This window comes from Clarias gariepinus, chromosome 8 (assembly GCF_024256425.1).
Source record: "Clarias gariepinus isolate MV-2021 ecotype Netherlands chromosome 8, CGAR_prim_01v2, whole genome shotgun sequence".
NCBI lineage: Eukaryota > Metazoa > Chordata > Actinopteri > Siluriformes > Clariidae > Clarias > Clarias gariepinus.
The window spans coordinates 24,125,765-24,146,293 of NC_071107.1; the positions used below are offsets into that span (position 1 = coordinate 24,125,765).

At 39.1% G+C, this 20,529-nt stretch overlaps 1 protein-coding gene across 1 annotated transcript in view; it reads left to right on the plus strand.

Moving 5' to 3' along the window:
- The window catches only part of ttc7a (tetratricopeptide repeat domain 7A), a 38,173-nt gene that overhangs the window by 12,325 nt on the left and 5,319 nt on the right, over positions 1-20,529 (plus strand). The window contains exons 8-19 of the mRNA XM_053501930.1: positions 1,613-1,676; positions 2,371-2,508; positions 4,100-4,183; positions 9,030-9,134; positions 10,341-10,458; positions 10,567-10,624; positions 10,724-10,796; positions 11,223-11,383; positions 14,035-14,151; positions 14,229-14,335; positions 14,434-14,568; positions 18,200-18,402. Of these exons, the coding sequence (XP_053357905.1) occupies positions 1,613-1,676; positions 2,371-2,508; positions 4,100-4,183; positions 9,030-9,134; positions 10,341-10,458; positions 10,567-10,624; positions 10,724-10,796; positions 11,223-11,383; positions 14,035-14,151; positions 14,229-14,335; positions 14,434-14,568; positions 18,200-18,402 (1,363 nt within the window). The remainder of the gene's footprint in view (positions 1-1,612; positions 1,677-2,370; positions 2,509-4,099; positions 4,184-9,029; positions 9,135-10,340; positions 10,459-10,566; positions 10,625-10,723; positions 10,797-11,222; positions 11,384-14,034; positions 14,152-14,228; positions 14,336-14,433; positions 14,569-18,199; positions 18,403-20,529) is intronic.

Here is a 20,529-nt window from a genome sequence, read left to right on the forward strand (position 1 = left end):
CAGTACTCTCCTCTACCATCATACATTCTGTATATCAACTAAAAGAAGAATGGTAGAATCTACAATACGCAAAGGGGGGTTGAAATTGTTCTGGAAGTTTGTGTTCACTTCAATACAGTTACAGTAAGTTACGTTTGTGTTCAGTACCAGTTTTAACAAAGCACATTACAGAACTTCTGGTTTAGATTTACAGTATGACTCAAATGTTTGGACACACCTTCTAATTCAATGATAGAACAATGTCAAAACTATGAGATAGCACATATGGAATGAAGTTTGTTAAAGATAAACAACAGTTTATCTGGAAAACTGCAAGAATGTTTTGCCTTTGAAGATTGCATTTGTTGTTAGAAAGACATGAAGACCAAAGAGCTGCCTATGGGAGAAAAGCAAGCCATTCGCTATTTTACAGTCAGAGCCACTGGCCATAGCGAATACACAGCATATAGCGAACACATAGCGAAAACTGCTTGGAAGGTCCTGAAAAAGAACAACACCCCTGGTGTACTAAATGTCATACATTAAACAAATCAGACAGAAAAAACAACAGCAACTGCTGGCAGAGGGATGAGAGCTCTGAAGCAGAACCTCAAAAAAGACTTTATTAGGAAAAAAACTGTGGAAAGTTTTAGAGTGGCCAGGTCTTCTTTCAACTAACAATACTTAGCACCACCCGAAGACGAGACAGAATGAAAATCCCAGTCAAAGCTAGCAACAGCAGAAAGCGACTGCACTGAAAACCTGGCAAAGCATCACAAAAGAAGAATGTAACAGTTTGGTGATGTCACTGATTCACTAGCTTGATGCAGTCACCACATGTGATCGATATGCAAAAAAAGAAAGAAAAAAAAAATAATAAAAATAATAAAATAAATATATATATATATATATATATATATATATATATATATATAAAGATTTAATTCAATGTCAAAGTTAAGTATCAGGAAATGAAGGCTGAAATGTTGACCTATTGTCTAACATTTATTTTTTAAGCTCAAACCCAAATTTCTTTAGTGTACAGCAAAAGAATTGGCCTTGCTGTACTGTTAAACTTCAATACCTTTGAAAGGGACTAAGTGTACGAATCTGAAGAACTGCATGCAAAAAGAACATTTGAATACAAAACAAATCTTTTTTTTACCCATATATAGGCGTTTTAAATATGCAAATAAGCCAGGCAAACAGAGACAGGGGATCTGTAACTTTTTGCGAACAGAAAATACAGACTCAAAGAAAACCTGAGAAAGGAATATAAAATACTAAGGATTGTACAGGAATAGAATTTTTACAATACTTGTTGAGGAGGTAATTAGATTTTTATTTATAATAGTGTAACCGCTGATCTATACCTAAATCCTCATAACCTTAAAATATGTTGGTCAAAGCATGCAGAAAGGACATCGGAAGGAAAAATCGGAAGCAGTTAGAATGGCTTAAAGGGAGTTTGAGAAACAATAGGTTCTGTGTGAAAGACACCTGAGAGTTTTCCATGACCAGTGGAGCACTTCTCTGTTACAGACTGAAACATGCAACCACACACTCACACACACACACACCCAGACACATACACACACACACCTGCATGACGTCTTCTTCCTGTTTCCTGCAGTGCGTTCTGTCCGCAGGACGTGGTGGAAGAGGCTGTGCTCCTGCTGCTCATCACCGAGTCAATGGTGAGGGACTTTTTCACGCTCCTCTCTCTTTGTCCCATTCTTTTGGTTCTGATCTCTGTTACTTGTCCATTCCTTCCCCTCTCAGGCTGAATACCAGATGCAACAGACAGCTAAACATCCCTGACTAATAGTATGGGGTAGCATTTAAAATCTGATTAAGTGCTATGCAGCATTTGTTCTGTAGGTTGGAAGGACCATGTCACAGTTCACACTCTCTTAATACCACAGTAACCTGCTTACTCACCTTACTTGACCATAATAATTGGCAACTTAATCTAGCGTTTTTATTTTCTTGGGACATTATTTCTTCACTCAAATATTAAAGCCTATAGCATTTACAAACACATCTGGCCAGCATGCAGAAATCGTCTGTTTATCTCAACATGCTCTTTTACAAAATATGCTTACACTCCACTACTAACTCATGTAAAACTTCAAGCGACGACCAAAGACCTATTTGTTTTTTAGGTATTTGGGTTAACTTTCCCCAACCAAAAAAAAAAGCTGTCCTTCCTAACCGTTTTGTCTGATGGTACAGTACTTCTAGTTAGTACCCTAATGAACTATCGTAAGGACATATTTATTTATGGAAACTTCAAAGCAGTTATGTAAGTAGCTCTGGAGAACAGTGTCTGCCAAGTGCCTAAATCTAAATGTAAATGGACTGAATGTGCTGTCTATTACACCGATGTAGGCCAGCGCTGAGGCAGTGATCAGCCGCACACCCGAGCACAAGGAGGCACGTGAGGCCAGCATTCAAGATGCTTCGTCTGTGTATGACATGCTAAGCATTGGCATGGCCAGGAGGGGGCAATATGCCATGCTCTCTGAGGTAAGTTTAGATCACAGTTCAGGGACAATAATGGGCACAGGAAGTGTGTTAGAGTCTTGATTTTCAGGGTTGATTTGTATGCTAGATTGACTGTTCCTTTATTTGCTTCTCTTATGTGCCAGATGGTTCTTCTCTATTTTCTCGACTCTTAATCTTTCCCACCTTTTCATCAGGCAGTGTTCATTGTAGACCAGGTGCAATCCAGCCCTCTCAGGTGATTTCAGGAATAAAGATAAAGAATCTTATTCTAACACAAATCATCTAGCCACTTTACTCATCTCATTCCTCATTGTTTATTAACTAACAGTGTGTTCAGTGCTTAACTGTGAAGTGCTTAACGTACAGCCCTGGGGAACCCCAAGCTAATAAAATGTCATTGATTCTTCTATTATGTGTATCGGTCCTAAACCAAGCATCCATCTCATTATCATTCTCAAAGCTAAATCCACCCACGTCATTAACTTATGTTTACTATTGTATATAATATAATAAATCATTCAAAAATTCAATCAGGAATTTAGGATATGTTTATGCGTGTCAAGATCAGTTTGGAATGAGGAAAATAGAGAATCAGATTACTTTAGAACTTTCAGGCCTAAATCATTTCCAAAATGCCTTAAATACCATGTAATTTACACCCATTCAGTACTTTTAGAGTATGTCTCCCTTTTCATTCAGAGTCTCAGTTTAGGTGGCAGTCTTTTGTGTTTTATTTTATATTTATTGTAATTTGTAATTCCTGGTTGAAAATAAAACAAATTATATCATATATACAGTACTGTGCAAAAGTCTGGAGCCACCCCTCATTTCCTTTATCTTAAATTCAATTTAATTTAAATTTGATTATGTAGATTAAATGAAAGAAATGAGAACAAATGTTTTCCTGTTCAGGCTGCAAAGTGCCTAAAGATTCCATTTACAAACTTGTTGTTCATTTACTACCAACCTCAGCAGCAACCTCATTTTCCCTCTCGTCTACAATTGTCTGCATCACCAGTATAATAATTACCAGCCTGATCATCTGTCATCATTTGCACCTGTTTCTCACTGGTTCATGCCTTAAGTTAGATGCTTTTTATGCTTGAATTATTCACTGTGTGGCGTAACAAACAAAACACATTTCTTTGCACCTGGTCAGGTACAGGGACCAGACAGAAAATGAAAGAGAAAACATTACATAATTCAGAGCTAGAAAAATCTTTTAGGAAGCTTGGAGAAGTGTTCCTCAATACTACATTGAAAAAACGGAGTCTGGCTCTTTGAAAGAAAAATACAAAGAAAAGAGGAGTGGCTCAAGACTTTTGCACAGTACTGCAAATACCGGACTGTTTTACAGTTCCTTGTGTTAACTGTAAACTGTAAAGGACTCCATAAATATGGGAACTTTTTTTTAAAAAAAACAAAACATCATCTACATAATTTACTTTTTTGTAAACACAAATGCACTTCTGTTAATGAATCTGGTTTTATATAAGTATTTGTTTAACCATGGTATTTGGCCTATCTGCCTAGACTTTTGGGACACCCTGTACTGTAAATGTCATGCACAGCAATGTTGTGTTGTAATTGTGTATGTGTGTTTCTGTACCAGTGTTTGGAGCGAGCTATGAAGTTCTCTTTTAATGAGTTTCATCTCTGGTACCAGCTGGGATTGTCTCTCATGGCTAGTGGAAAGGTGAGATCTAAAACCAGATCAATCAAATTCAATTCATTTAAAACACAACACACATGTCTACTGCATGCTGTCCTATCATGTCCTACAGTATGTCATGTCACGTGGTCTTATGTATGACCAACTAAATCCTATAGCCCTTGGCTGTTTATGTTAGTGTGCCTTTAAGACCGATAGATGTTAGAAAAAAAGAAATTTCAGCCACTCCTTTCCAATCACTTGAAAGTTATGCAAAGATAAATTTGCTTCCCAGCCACCAGGAACAGCACAACATATACAGCAATTTACCCTTAGATCTTCTCTGCCTCTAGCTCTGCAAGAACAGTGGCCCAAGCAACTCTGGGCTAAATTGTCGGCTATGTAATTGTATTTAAGGATGTGATGCAGTTTAAAATATCTTGGCCTTGCAGCATATGAACTGTATGACCTTACGAGTGAACAGTAAGTTGATTTTACATAGTAAATCAAATTATTATTACTGTAAAGCAAGGGAAAAAAAATTCATCCACAATATGGGCCATTTAAGCCTGGTTCAAACTAGTATTTGTCGGGCTGAAGGCAAGCTACTGCATAAACTATTTAAAAAAAAAATGCTGACAATGTGCTTGCACGTGTGTGTGTGTGTGTGTGTGTGTGTGTTCTACACAGCAGCCCCCTTCCTCCCCTTCCTTCTCTTCTCTCTCTGGTCTCGATCACTAAAAAACACTCATATATCAAAGTAAATTTTGCCCATAAGAAATAATGGAAACTTAGACGATTTGTTCCACAACCCTAAAACTTTCATATCAAAATATAAATATTAAATAATTAATATGAAATATAAAGTAAAAATATAACAAATTACCCTTTACTTTACCTTTGAAAAATACCACAAAGCCAACAGTTTTGTAACTTATACCTTATAAGACAACAACAAAAAGGCATGAAATAGTTATAGTTATATGACACACACGCTCTTTGCTTCCCGTATTCAGCTGCTTGTTCTTTGCTCTTTGTAAACATGTCAGTCCTTAACATTACTCACTACTGCCATTGAGTGGATAGGTGAACAATAAACCCACCTATGAACTTTGTTATATTTTTTCTTTGTATTTTATATTATTATTTTTATATGAAAGTTTTAGGGTTGTGGAACGCAATCCTCTGAGTTTCCATTATTCCTTATGGGCAAAATTTACTTTGATATACGAATGTTTTGATATATATATATATATATATATATATATATATATATATATATACAGTGGTGTGAAAAACTATTTGCCCCTTCCTGATTTCTTATTCTTTTGCATGTTTGTCAGACTTAAATGTTTCTGCTCATCAAAAACCGTTAACTATTAGTCAACGATAACATAATTGAACACAAAATGCAGTTTTTAAATAAAGGTTTACGTTATTAGGGTAGAAAAAAACCTCCAAATCTACATGGCCCTGTGTGAAAAAGTGATTGCCCCATTGTTAAAAAATAACTTAACTGTGGTTTATCACACCTGAGTTCAATTTCTGTAGTCACCCCCAGGCCTGATTACTGCCACACCTGTTTCAATCAAGAAATCACTTAAATAGGAGCTACCTGACACAGAGAAGTAGACCAAAAGCACCTCAAAAGCTAGACATTATGCCAAGATCCAAAGAAATTCAGGAACAAATGAGAACAAAAGTAATTGAGATCTATCAGTCTGGTAAAGGGTATAAAGCCATTTCTAAAGCTTTGGGACTCCAGCGAACCACAGTGAGAGCCATTATCCACAAATGGCAAAAACATGGAACAGTGGTGAACCTTCCCAGGAGTGGCCGGCCGACCAAAATTACCCCAAGAGCGCAGAGACAACTCATCCGAAAGGCCACAAAAGACCCCAGGACAACATCTAAAGAACCGCAGGCCTCACTTGCCAATTAAGGTCAGTGTTCACAACTCCACCATAAGAAAGAGACTGGGCAAAAACGGCCTGCATGGCAGATTTCCAAGGCGCAAACCACTTTTAAGCAAAAAGAACATTAAGGCTCGTCTCAATTTTGCTAAAAAAACATCTCAATGATTGCCAAGACTTTTGGGAAAATACCTTGTGGACCGACGAGACAAAAGTTGAACTTTTTGGAAGGTGCGTGTCCCGTTACATCTGGTGTAAAAGTAACACAACATTTCAGAAAAAAAACATCATACCAACAGTAAAATATGGTGGGGGTAGTGTGATGGTCTGGGGTTGTTTTGCTGCTTCAGGACCTGGAAGGCTTGCTGTGATAGATGGAACCATGAATTCTACTGTCTACCAAAGAATCCTGAAGGAGAATGTCCGGCCATCTGTTCGTCAACTCAAGCTGAAGTTATCTTGGGTGCTGCAGCAGGACAATGACCCAAAACACACCAGCAAATCCATCTCTAAATGGCTGAAGAAAAACAAAATGAAGACTTTGGAGTGGCCTAGTCAAAGTCCTGACCTGAATCCTATTGAGATGTTGTGGCATGACCTTAAAAAGGCGGTTCATGCTAGAAAACCCTCAAATAAAGCTGAATTACAACAATTCTGCAAAGATGAGTGGGCCAAAATTCCTCCAGAGCGCTGTAAAAGACTCGGTGCAAACGCTTGATTGCAGTTATTGCTGCTAAGGGTGGCCCAACCAGTTATTAGGTTCAGGGGGCAATTACTTTTTCACACAGGGCCATGTAGGTTTGGATTTTTTTTCTCCCTAAATAATAAAAACCATCATTTAAAAACTGCATTTTGTGTTTACTTGTGTTATCTTTGACTAATAGTTAAATGTGTTTGATGATCAGAAACATTTAAGTGTGACAAACATGCAAAAGGATAAGAAATCAGGAAGGGGGCAAATAGTTTTTCACACCACTGTATATATATATATATATATATATATATATATATATATATATATTAGATGCTTAGAGACAGTGGCCCTGAAGAAAAGACAAGAGGCAAAGTTGGAGGTAGCAGAAATGAATATGTTGAGGTTCTCTTTGGGAGTGAAACGGATAGATAAATGGGTCCAGAGGGACAACCAATGTTAGATGCTTTGAACATAAAATTTGAGAGGCGAGTTTAAGGTGGTTTGGACATGTTCAGAGGAGAGATTGTGAATATATCGGTAGAAGGATGCTGAGGTTGAAATTGTCAGGCAGGAGGTCTGGAAAAAAAACAATGAGGAGATTTATGGACATTAAGTTAGTTGGTTAGAGTAGAGTATGAAGAGGATAGGGTTAGATGAAGGCAGATGATTCGCTGTGACAACCCCTCAAAGGGAACAGTCAAAAGACAAGGAAGAAGAAGATTAAATGTTGCCAGCGATAATGATGATTAAAAAAACAAAATCATTTCCAGGATAGAATTGCCCCATATGTGCCCATATGTGACAGGTCAGGAGGGCTCGTTAAATAGTTTGAAGAGCATGAAAATAAATGTGATGTAAATTCTTATGTAACTCATACTATGGGCTTTAAAGTCAACCAAACTGGAGTTTTTTTTTTATTTTGTGTTAGGCAGCACTCTCCACTATATTGATGAAATGAATTTATTTCCCCCAACACTGTTCTAGAGACTTGTGAAAAGCATGCTATATACCATGGTAAATATTGAACCCAAGACTTTACTGTCAGTATGCCCATATACACTTACCAAGCAACGCTATAGTATTATATTATGGTGGTCTTTTGGCTGCTCCCGTTGACATAGGTTTTATCCTGAATGCCCTTCCTGATCAAGTCGTCCAGTTTTATTCAGGCTTCCCAGAATTGGCTGGGAATCAGAATTGGAATATTTGCATGGCAAGCGAGAAATCTACCACTGAGCCACCAATTGTCCTATGCTATTATAAATGTTGTAAACATATCATTTTCATCAGTTTCATAACAATAATATAAACTCTTAACGAATAGCACATTTTTAGCACTTATACATTACATCACCTGCAACCTGACATGGAGTCATGTCTATACACGATTACATGGTACAGTATGGACATGATTGAAAAATGAGTGGGACGACTATGGAAGTAATTTTGTAGAAAGTTACGTTGCTATGCTTTAGAAGGTCACAGATGGTCTTTTTTCCGCTTTTGGTGGAAAAGTATGTAAAAAAAAACACACCCATGAATTTTCCATGTGCCTAGATTAGCCGTGTTTTCAGGAAGAGCGGCTGGGTTACCTCCAGTATGGAAATAGAGAACAATAGTCCCTGGACAGAGAACAAAGTGAAATGTGTGATAGCACTTTGGGCGATGTATCAGTCCAGGCAGAAATGTACAGAAACAGAACGATATATGATGCAAGCCTCCAGCGTTGTTACCACAGCAACCAATGCAGATAGGCCAACAATGTGACAGATTTGGGCTGCCAGTCTGAACAGAGCCAAATCTGATCTGACCACCTTCAATTAACACTGTGGACTGTCAGTCCTGAAGATCAGATTTGTGAAATAAGTATAGTGGCCAGTGTAAATCCAAACTTTTGTGTTGGTCCAGTTTTTTCTCAAAATCAGTTTATTCTGTACATGCAAAGATATTAACTCATTGGTTGGGTGATCACTACAACTGTGTTTTCCTTTGTTGAGAAAAGTTCATACGGTATGCTTTAATCATGTCAGCACAACAATAGTAGTTTTTTTTTTTAACTACTATTGTGCAAAATTGTAATTACTTATTAGAAATCACTTTTTTGTTATCAGAGACACCCAGATTCCATTTATGATTTGTGAATATTTCACATCAATGCTGATGAATCAGCAAAACTGTAGTCACGAAATATATTGGCCAGGCCCTTATATGACCTGGAAAAATCTGTTTTAGCAGCTGAATAGAGAATAATGACAAAATCTGACTTTGTTATTTTATGTCCCAGAATGAAGGTGCGGTGTCTGTGCTTAAAGAGTGTGCCAGGATGAAACCACAGGACCCCACACCACCAATGCTGGCAGCCAAAGTGTGCATTAACCAGCTGCACTGGGTAAACCACTTAAACACACACACACACAGTGAGAGAGAACAAATCCATTTTTGTGTAATTTCCCTGTGCTACAGAATATCCATTATGTAAACAGCCCTATGTAATGATGCCATGCAATTACACTGGTTTCAGTACAGTATCCATCACAAGCTCACCACAGTCTTCTACCCACAATGAAGAGCTTAATAAAGAAGAGATTAGTTCATAGCTGATGACGGAGCAGAGAGCAGGGCAGATATCTAGAGTACCTAAGAAGACATAAGGAGCTTAACAGTGCCTGTAGACCTCCACTTGAGACAAAACAAATGAATTTATGAGTCTGGCCAGGCTACTCCCTAATGATCTGTTGAACTAAGGACACCAGAAGAGTAAATTATGGCAGCACTTTGGACATGGTTCGTCCAGAACCTCAGTGTACAGTAAGTTGATAGCCCACTCTGATATACTGCTTGGCCCCCACAAAATACGTTGCCGTTTTAGAAGGGACAAATTATTGACCTAATATCAAGCTAAGAACATAACTAGGGACATTTAGAATTTCTGGGATTTGGTTAAGAATGTCTAACATTTTATGGTGATCACTTTTATGCTTGGTGAAGTATCATCTTGGTTACTATATGTTTAATAGAAAGCATTTCCACATGACAATACGACTAAACAGTGGTGTGACCATGTGAAAACTATTTGTTATCAGAATTTACTGAAAAAAGGCTTAAATTTGTTAGGGAGTATAAAGATTGGACTTTGGATCAGTGGAAAAGGATCATGCAGTCCAGACTTACCCTATTCCAGAGTAATGGGCGTGTCAGGGTAAGAAGGGAAGCGCTTGAAGCAATGCATCCATCATGCCTAGTGCCCACTGTACAAGCCTCTAGACGCAGTGTCTGTGGTTGCATCAGTTGGTCAGGTCTAGGCTCAGCAACATTATGTGGGAAAAGAAATAGTCAGCTGATGAACTGGATGTACTGAATTACCAGCTTAAATCATCAGTGGAGTTTTATGCGCTGGCATATTCCAGGACTCAAAATATAAAAGACTTGTTCTGGAAGAATGAGGAATCATTTCCACACATGCATTAACAAAGTAATTGAACATTTTAACAGAGCTAAAGTATTATTATTTCTATCATAATACTCTGTGTAGCTGAAACCTGCATTGCAGTGAAGATCTTTGTATGAGATACATCTGTAATTTTGTTCTTTATAGCTAGATGAAGCTGAGTCTCTTGCAAAAGGTGTGGTTGCTTTGGGTGATGGAGCTCAAGAGCATCTTGCTAGAGCACACCTGGCCATAGGACTGTGTTATAGTCTACAAGCTTCAGATGGTAAATCTGGTTGTTTTCATTAGTGATCTTTACACATACAGGTTAGTCAGTCCCGACTTATTCATCAGACTCAATGTACTCCAATGTTATGTCTGACTTATCTTGTAGTGATGCTGAAAGGTGACAGAGATGAATTCAACAGAAGAGCTCTACATGCGCTACAGACGTACGTTTTATAAGTAAGAGTGATCCTTCTTTGCTTATTTGTTTTTCACTCATTAATGACATGTTACTGTGTGTTGTTTTTTTTCCGTCCTGTTTTCAGTGCTCATGCAGTGGACCCTCAGGACCCTCAGATTGCCTTCTACCTCTCTCTTCAGCTTGCCTTAGTGCGACAGGTGATGCATAGAGTATATTCTATCCGGGGGAACATTCCTTCTCTTTACAAGAGACAATAATTTCTATTACAGTATTTTAAACATTTTATATTGTAACATTTATTTTTATGCAGTGTCAAGATGGCTAATCAGTTTCATTTGGACTGTTTAAACAGTCATGTGAACCTTTATAGTAAAGACTTTCCTTCATGGCTGCAGGTTTACAGCATGGTAGCTGATTGTGATAATGTATGCTTGAGAGATCGACATTGGTGCGAACAGGTGCGCAGTCAAAATGACGTAATCGTGGTTATTGCGGCAGCTGTGTGGCCAGCCATAATCCAGTTAGAACTGCCACGCTCCACAACAATACAGTATATATGTAGCAGTGTTGCATTAGGAAACAGAAGAAGTTTGAAATAGACTGTTTCTCTTTTTCTTTGAAAGGTGTCGGCAGCAATGGAGCCTCTGCAGCTGGCTTTAAATCTACGCAGTGACGACCTTCAGTCCTTACATCTGCTGGTGCTCCTGCTTAGTGCTCAGAAACACTACCAACATGCCCTAGACACACTTGCCCTAAGCCTCAGCCAATACCCTGATGACTTCAAGTATGTGTTTTCATTCTAGCTAAGGGTGCACAGATCTGTATCATGTCAATTGGTTTGACAGGTGCTGAAATATGTGTATTCTCATATATGTTTCATTATCTTTTAGATCGCTCAACACAGAACCAACATTCCACACCAAGTGTTCCCATTATTTACAACAAAACAACTAGAGCAGCAAAACTGGTTTTATTGGATGACTAACTAATTGGCACAAGATGTTGGTCTCTAGCACCACCATTTACAAAACGTATAATAATAATCATTATAATGATAATACTAATTATTATTATTATTGTTGTTGTTATTGTTATAATATGCTAAATGAAATACTGTTTTACAAAGTAAACTGCCAGGTAACTTTTTTTTTTCAGGTTTGTCCTTGAGCAACCCAGTGCCTAGAATACTTTTCTGAGCAGGGCATGGCCTGTTTGGTTTTACATTATGTTTTGATCTAGGAAGCATGTGTATGCGTGTACAGTATGTTAAAGGACCTCACCTGTAGATTTCAGTGCCAGATTGTCTCACTAACTCCCAATAGGAAATCCAGTTCCTTATTTAGAAAGGGCAATTGTGTAATTTCTGTCCACCTACTGTTATGTTAGAATGGATTGATGATGTTTTAGATTAGTTTAGCTGCGGAGAGGATGATAAACTCTTGACTGTAGTCTAGGGTGATTGCTAGAATTGGTGACAAAGAGGCATGATGAGGGATTTTCATCATTGTAAACCACTTGACAACACAAGTCAGGCTGGTATAATCAGTTTTGTTTTGAAGAGGACGGTAAATAAAGGAATCCCCCAAATATAGCAGTCCAAAACAAAAGTAATGATAACAGGATCTCAGGTTGAAACCCTCCAGAGTCTCCCTCCCCTATGCCAGTGTGAGTCACATTTTCCTTTCCAAACACTTACCGTTCTCTCAGGGCAGATGTAGTGCTTCTCACTGGTTGCAGGTGGTGAAGAGCGATTATGGAACAATGATTACTAACTCTGTAAAAAAAAAAAAATATATATATATATATATATATAGGGCGCCTTTATGAGTGGAAACTACAACATGGTGTTGCTTTGGTTGAAATTAGTGACTCATCAGTGGATTATGTCAGAGTGGTTACTATAGTGTCAGGAGCGGCAAACAGTTTTACTAGAGCTCCAAGAGAAATATTAGCCTTACGGTTATCCTCACTGCACTGGTGCACTGCACATTTTACCCATGCGGGGTCAGTGTTGTTCTCCAGGGTAACAGAGGGACATAGACTGACTTGTCTACTTTAAGGAGCAAAAATAAGCACTGTATCAAAAAATATTCAGTACACTATAAATGCTTATTCGGGATACTACATAGGACTGCATAGAAAAATATTTACTATAAAAATAATGAAATAATCAGGAATCTATAGAGGAATACTAAGGACTATTTAAAGGAGCCTTCAGGATCCTTAAGAGAAATAATTAGGTCTCTGAAGACAAATAGTCAGGATTCTATTAATTTATTCAAGCCATCAATAGTACTTCTATCAAAACAATAGCAATTATTATTAATAAAAAAAACGAGACATTGCTGTAAAAAGACCATATGATGCCGGGGACCCCAAACCATCTTGCAAGCTACAGACATACACACATTCATTACAGGCACACTTTCTTTTTGCACCATGGTAGTCCTCTTTAGCCTTTGGTAATCCGAAGCGTAAACAGGGCTGTGTTTGCTCTGTTCTGTTTGAACCCGGGCTGCAGCCGTCCCCTCTCATATCATATAGCTCATTTCACATGGCTTCTATGACATCGAGATCAACCAGGTACACCATGACTGACAGATCAGGTTTTGTTTTGCAGGCTCACTTTCACTATCCATCGACAAGACACTGACCCCAAACAACATATGATAATGCGTAATGACACGAATATGCACATAACCTGCACCGTTCTGTCTGCAAGTCATTAAACTTTGATGCACGTTTTTGGGGGCTCTTTGATCTTGTACGCGACTGTGTTTATAACTATGAGGCTAAATGACTGCACATAGTGAGAACTGTGAGCAGATGTTATTTATTCAGGAGAATGGATTTTCTGTGACAAAGCACTTGGACACTAATGCGCATGACATGAATATTATTTTTTTAAATAAATGATGCAGCTTTAGGAAAAATAAAGGGAATGAACAATAGATTCATGTTGTTGTGAACATGCACTTTTTTTAAATAGCATCTTCCCACACTGTACTTTTGCCCTATACGTCTGTCTTTATCTTTTACATTTTTAAAACTTCTTTATTCTCCCGCACATCCCATGCTTGTGTTAACCGATGCTTTGAATGTACACACCCCTCTCCATATATGGCCCCATCCACCCACTGATCAGCTGCTAGGGATGCATGCATTAGTGGGTGTATGGTCCTTTGCTGCCGCAGTGTTGCTGTCAGCAGAAGCCTGGAAGAGGGTTTTACACACTACAGTCAGCAGCAGCAGCATCACCCACACATGTACTCATCGTATTAGCACAGCTGAAGCACTTATGCCCTTAAACATGACAGCGTTTTTACACTGACATGACTCACTGATGTTTTGTGTCCGGTTGCCTTGTCATCAGTCCACTTTATTAAATTGATGTTTGTGTATATGTGTGTGTGTGCCTTTTTTGTCTGTCTGCAGCCTGCTCTTTACCAAAGTGAAACTGGAGGAGGCTCTGTTTGGTCCAGCTTTAGCCCTGCAGACATGTGAGGAAATGCTACACTTGTGGCAGAATAGCTACGATTTTGCTCGGCCAAGGTAAACGTGCGTACGTGCTGTAAAGCAGCCGTTCAGTGTAAAGATGCATCAGTATGAAGCAGAACTTGTTGTTTCAGTGAGGCTGATGACAACAGCAGTATTCCTCCTCCTGAGCCGGGCCCATTAACCAGAAAACCCAGCGGCCTACATCTCACTCTACCAGATTTCCAAGAGACAGAAACTGGTCTGTATTGTCTGTGTGTGTAAATTGTATGAAATGTTTATGTGTCTACTGAAAATGAATTTAATTATGACGATTTGTGTGTATGTGTGTTGTATCAGGCTCTCAGAGTGCTCCGTCCTTGGCTGTGTCTCGGCTGGAGCAGGCCATGTCAGAAGTGTCTGCGATCAGTTCTACACAGAGACATGGCCCGGTCCACATTTGGACCACTCTGGAACGCATCTGGCTGCAGGCAGGTAAAGACCTCAGGACTGCTGCCTGGTAATCAGTCACATGTTAAATTAAGAGCAAAAAGTTTAAGCTATTCATGCAAAATTTTATATATAGTATGTAATAATAATATAGGAAATGCCTTCACGTTTCATGATGCTCTAATAATCAATTCATTTAATTATCTTTATATAAGTATTTCATATGCTTGCGAACACCCATAAGTGCAGAACATATAGCTCTGTGTAGCCATGACATAACCCACACACTGTTATTAATGGTATTTGTATACAGCTGTATATAAAGTGCATTTTCCCAGGGCTTTAGCTCACAGTGTCTGTGCCCCCTTTATTTCTATTCTCAACATTCCTCTGGCTTGGGCTCATTTCCTGCCTGCAATGGGCCACTTCTATCTTTCGTTTTTTTCACAAAAGAAGAAAAAACTGTAGATATGATGTAATACAGGAGCTACACCAAAGACATTGCTCAACTCATCTTTACCAGTGTATTACATTTAGAGAAATGAAAACACTTCATCATTACTGATCACTCACAGTTGTAAAATCCTAATATTTCTGAATTTTCCCATCCCTGTAATCTGGGTTATCTTGAGCTAGTTGACTAACCCTGGAAAACGTGCAGTGGCATCAACTGCTTACATCAAACCGACTTTATTAATTCCAGAATTGTGTTGTATGGAATATAAAACAATCAGTGGTTTATTTGTAGGATCTGTTATAACGTCTCTGCTTAAAAAAATTAACAGACACACGCCCATACCGTTTTAAAGACACGTAGTTATGATGTATTGGTTTGTGGTAATGTGGTTGTGTACAGCAATGGCCTGTGACGAAGAAGGAGTTACCCTTGCTCAGTGCATCATACAGACACAGTGATGAATATTCTACATTGTTTTCTACATGTATATTTACATTAGCTATTAGCTATATCACGGATTGAAACAAATATCTAAATAACGTTATGTATAGGTAATATACATAATTGAAGCAATTTGAAGTTTATGACCTACACGTGCAGTAAGATGGTATTTAAAAGAACATTCACAGGGATTTTTATAACACACTCACAGGCATTGCATAAATCTTAAAATATTAATGCCATTTTAGGATTTTTGTGAACATATGTGCATGGAAGCTTTCTTTGTACTTTATGAATGTACCGTAAAGACTAAGAAGTTCAAGTTCAAGTTCAAGTTCAAGTGGGTTTTATTGTCATTACAACCATATACAGTTAGTACACAGTGAAACGAAACAACGTTCCTCCAGGACCAAGGTGCTACATGCAACATAAACTTACAACATAAATTAACAGAGACACTAAACTAGCTAACCAAGAGGCCTAGTTAACTGGCTAGCAGAGACAGGACAGAGAGATCTAACATAAATTACAACATAAATTAACAAAAACTAACTAGCTAAGTAACATTTTTACAGACAACATAAAGTGCACGTGCAAATGTGCAAACAAGAGCAACAACAAAGTGACAGTGCGCAACCACGACATAACAGAACATAAAATATGGTGTTGAGGTAGTGGGTAAACAAACATTCCTTAAAACAGCAGCAAGATTTGAGGAATTAGTGCAAAAATGTAGTCCAGTAATGATCATTGTGCAAAAAGATTGTTAAAAACAGTGAAGCATTTACAGGTTGGTGTGTACGATAATTTGGTGGTGTAGGTCAGTGTGTCTGCACTTGTGTTGATTAGTCAGTCCAGTCTCAATATTTTGAGGTAGTTGAGTTAAGCTGTGTGATAATGTTTGTGTTTGTGTGTGTGTGAGTGTGTTTGTGTTTATCAGTCCAGTCCCTTTTTGTTGAGGAGACGGATGGCTTGTGGAAAAAAGCTGTTGCACAGTCTGGATGTGTGTGCCCGAATGCTTCGGTACCTTTTTCCAGATGGCAGGGGTGTGAAGTGTGTGTGAGAGGGGTGTGTCCGATCAGCCACAATGCATGCTTTGCATCCTCTTCAATAGAGGGGAGAGAGACCCCGATGATCTTCTCCGCTGTCCTCACTATCTGTTGTAGGGTTTTGCGGTCCGATATGGCACAATTCCCAAACCAGACAGTAATGCAGCCGCTCAGGATGCTCTCGATAGTTCCTCTATAGAAGGTGGTCAGGATCGGTGGTGGAAGCTGGGCCTTCTCAGAAAGAAGAGACGCTGTTGGGCTTTCTTCTGTAGGGAGCTGGTGTTGAGGGACCAGCTGAGGTCCTTCTCTAGGTGGACACCCAGGAATTTGGTGCTTTCGACGATTCCCACAGAGGAGCCATTGATGCTCAGCGGAGAATGGTCGCCTCGTGTCCTCCTAAAGTCAACAACCATCTCCTTTGTCTTGTCAACATTTAGAGACAGGTTGTTGTCTTTACACCAGTCTGTTAGCCTCTGCACTTCCTCTCTGTACGCTGACTCGTCGTTCTTGCTAATGAGACCCACCACGGTCGTGTCATCAGCGAACTTAATGATGTGGTTCGAACTGTGTGTTGCTACACAGTCGTGAGTCAGCAGTGTGAACAGCAGGGGACTGAGCACACAGCCTTGTGGGGCCCCAGTGCTCAGTGTGGTGGTGCTGGAGGTGCAGTTCCCGATCCGTACTGACTGAGGCCTACCGGTCAGAAAGTCCAGGATCCAGTTGCAGAGGGAGGTGTTCAGGCCCAACAGGTTCAGCTTCCCAATTAGTTGTTGGGGGATGATAGTGTTGAATGCTGAGCTGAAATCTATGTACAGCATTCGAACATATGTGTCCTTCTTGTCAAGGTGTGTGAGGGCAAGATGGAGTGTAGTGGAGTATGTAAGAGCTTCCAACAGGAGGATTAAAAATGACCATAACACTTTATCTGCATACTCTACTGTAGACACTTTATGAATCATCTGTATGCTTTCAACATAGTGACAGGTGAAGTAAATCTAAACATATCAACAATTTATGTATGTTGACAATTCAAGGAAGAATTATTGCTTGATGTGCTCTCGATGTGCTTACCCACATAATCAAACCTGCAAATGTAATGGTAGTCTTATGGTCTATTCTATAGAGCATATTTAAGCGTCAGTCAGTTGCTCTGTTTCACGTACCACGCATACATCGAAAGAACAAACGTCATTAACATTTAAGTCATATGGAGACTCGGAGACGGAGAGATGACAGGAAGCACATTAGCATGTTCCGGTTAGAACAAAGGAGTTCCAGCTGTAGGAAGTATTACCATATAAGGAATGAGGAAGCACAGTGGGCATTTTATGACGTACAGAGATCTAATAGATAAAGGCGTGGGAATGATTCCAGAATGTGAGAAAACCTTACAATATCTACAGGCGTACAGTATAAACACTCACAGTACTACCAGTCCATCACCATCGACATGTCACTTTTGTCTTCCGATTTATTTGAATGGTTCAGTTCATCATTGTTGATGATTATTAGAACATGTACAGGCTATAAACCCTTCCCAAGTTCTATCACAATTTTAAATTCAGTTCATGTGAACTTTGTTGACACTTTTCATTTGTGATTAAGAATCAGACATCGACATGCTCTATCACTGTTTATAGACTTGCAGACTGCTTATGGTTCTTATAATAAGTTATGTCGTTTACTCATCATTGGTATAACAGATTGCCCATTGTGTGTGTGTTTGTAGGTGAGCTCTTCATGGCTGACGGACGACTAAAGGAGGCTCAGTTTTGTGTGCAGGAGGCCGGAGCACTTTTCCCCACCTCACACTCTGTGTTGCTGCTGAAGGGTCAACTCGCTGAGCGCAGAGGCAACGATACTGAGGCCAAGAGTTTGTATGATGAAGCTTTGGCTATCAACCCCACGGGACACCATATACTAATCCATCTAGTGAGGAACTCTCTCTCTTTTTCTCCTTCCCTCACACACTCAGATACAACACATGATTTCATAGCCAAAATACTTTCTTTGGTTTTTGTTCTGATTCAGGCGGCATGGTGGTTTAGTAGTTAGCACTGTTGCCTCGCTCTCCAATGTGGGCGGTTTTGCATGTTCTCTCCGTGCTTGGTGGGTTTTCTCCGAGTACTTTTGTTTCTTCCTACAATCCAAAGACATGCAGTGTACAGTGATTGATTTATCCAAATTTCCTGTATTGTCTGACTGGGTGTGTGAGTGTTTGCTTGTGCCCTGCAATGGGTTGGCACCCCACTTGGGGTCTGCTTCATTCAACTCCCTGAGTTCCCTGAGACAGGGATTAGGCTCCCTTTAAACCCCCACATGACAGTGGTATAGTGGTATGTACATTAATTCCTTCCACTGAGTCACTGCTACCCCTAGAAGCATACTGGAATGTAACCATAACTACTGTAAAAACAGGTTAAGCTAGGTGCATACTATCATTCATTATCCTGTTGTCCTGATACCACAGTGGTACATATCATTCATTAGAAGAGTAAATGCCATGGATTTTTTTAATAAGTTTGATTTATTTTAAAAACTTATAAGAAATATGTGGAATTGATACCCAATTCAAATTAATGGTCGTTTTTCCGTTTTATATCATTTTCGGTTGTGAGTAACAAAATATACAAAACATTGCTAAGTGCAGATGGTGTAGGTGATACAGTGCCTGACTCAGTGCTCTGATATCAGGAAATAGCAAAGCGCTCTGCTTCATATTGTCATGATTTTGCCCCAGGCCTTATTTATATGACTTTTGACACCTAGTTGGATGTTATCGCTAATGTATTAAAATCTAATTGAACAGGCACTTATGCCATGTGCTTGCACACCCATATCTTCAGCACACATGGACATGAGCTAGCTTCACAGATGCAGGATAACTTCACAGATGCAAGATACCCAGCGTATGGTCTTACCCACATTGCTCCATTGTGTTCCATCTCATACCTCTATGAATCTGAGGAAATATTCACACCACAACAGATTTATGTTGCTTAATGAAACAGAGAGACACACTTAACACCACTGGTGGTGTCATTTGACACATCTGTGATGCTGTCTACAGTGTAAATAAACATTTGTACTGTCTAGCAGCTGTTGAACTTAGAGTTAACATCCTGATACAAAAATGGACTTTATTAGGTTTTTAGAATTCAGTTATTTGTCACATGTACCTTACACAGTGGAATTATTATTATTATTATTTATTTTTTTTGCATACCCACTGGAGCCTTGCTCAAGAGCTCAGTAGTGGAACCTTTCGATCAGTAACCCAGTAACACATAGCCTTTACCATTTAATCCAACACTGTTTGAAAAACTGTAAGGTGAATTTAGGAGAAAATTGTGAAAAAAAAAACAGGCTTTTTACTGTACTGATTCTTACTCAAATACCAAAATTCTGCTTGTGGTTCCCAAAGTTACCTAATTCATGTAGCTATCATACAAATATACATCATGCTAACTTTGCTTATGATGTAAATCCCTTCTGGTTTCATACAGTAGTATTACTGAGAGTATAACATAACTGGATATGTGAGAATACCGGCTTTGTGAATATACTACACTTGCTGTAGCATGTGGAGGCTGCAGTTGCAGCCCACATGGAGTAGGTGAGCTAATATTAGTGCTGCCTCCACTCATTGTGACTCCATAATGTCAAGGTCTTCATTACTCAGTGCTGGAGTAAGCGCTCCCGAAGCCAGGCCATTTTCTCCCTATATTTGGCCAATCAGAGCACATTTCAATGCTATTTCTGGAGAACAGACATACTCTGTCAATCCCCAGAGGTAGTAAAAACCTGAATCACTGCCAGCTTGCTCGACTGAACATCATGTGCAATGTGTCTTCAAATCAACAGCAGTCTCGGGCTCATAATAGTGAAGGAAGCAGCTGTTTTGCCTCTTCAGCTCAGCAAGTTCTAGCAAATACTGAAATTCACTGTGTTCAAGCATTAGCCTCCTGCTTTTTGGAGTGGGAGTACTGCTCAAATATGACTTTGCCTTTCCAAGCTACAGATACTTCAAGAATGATTCAACACATCTCTGAGTCGGCA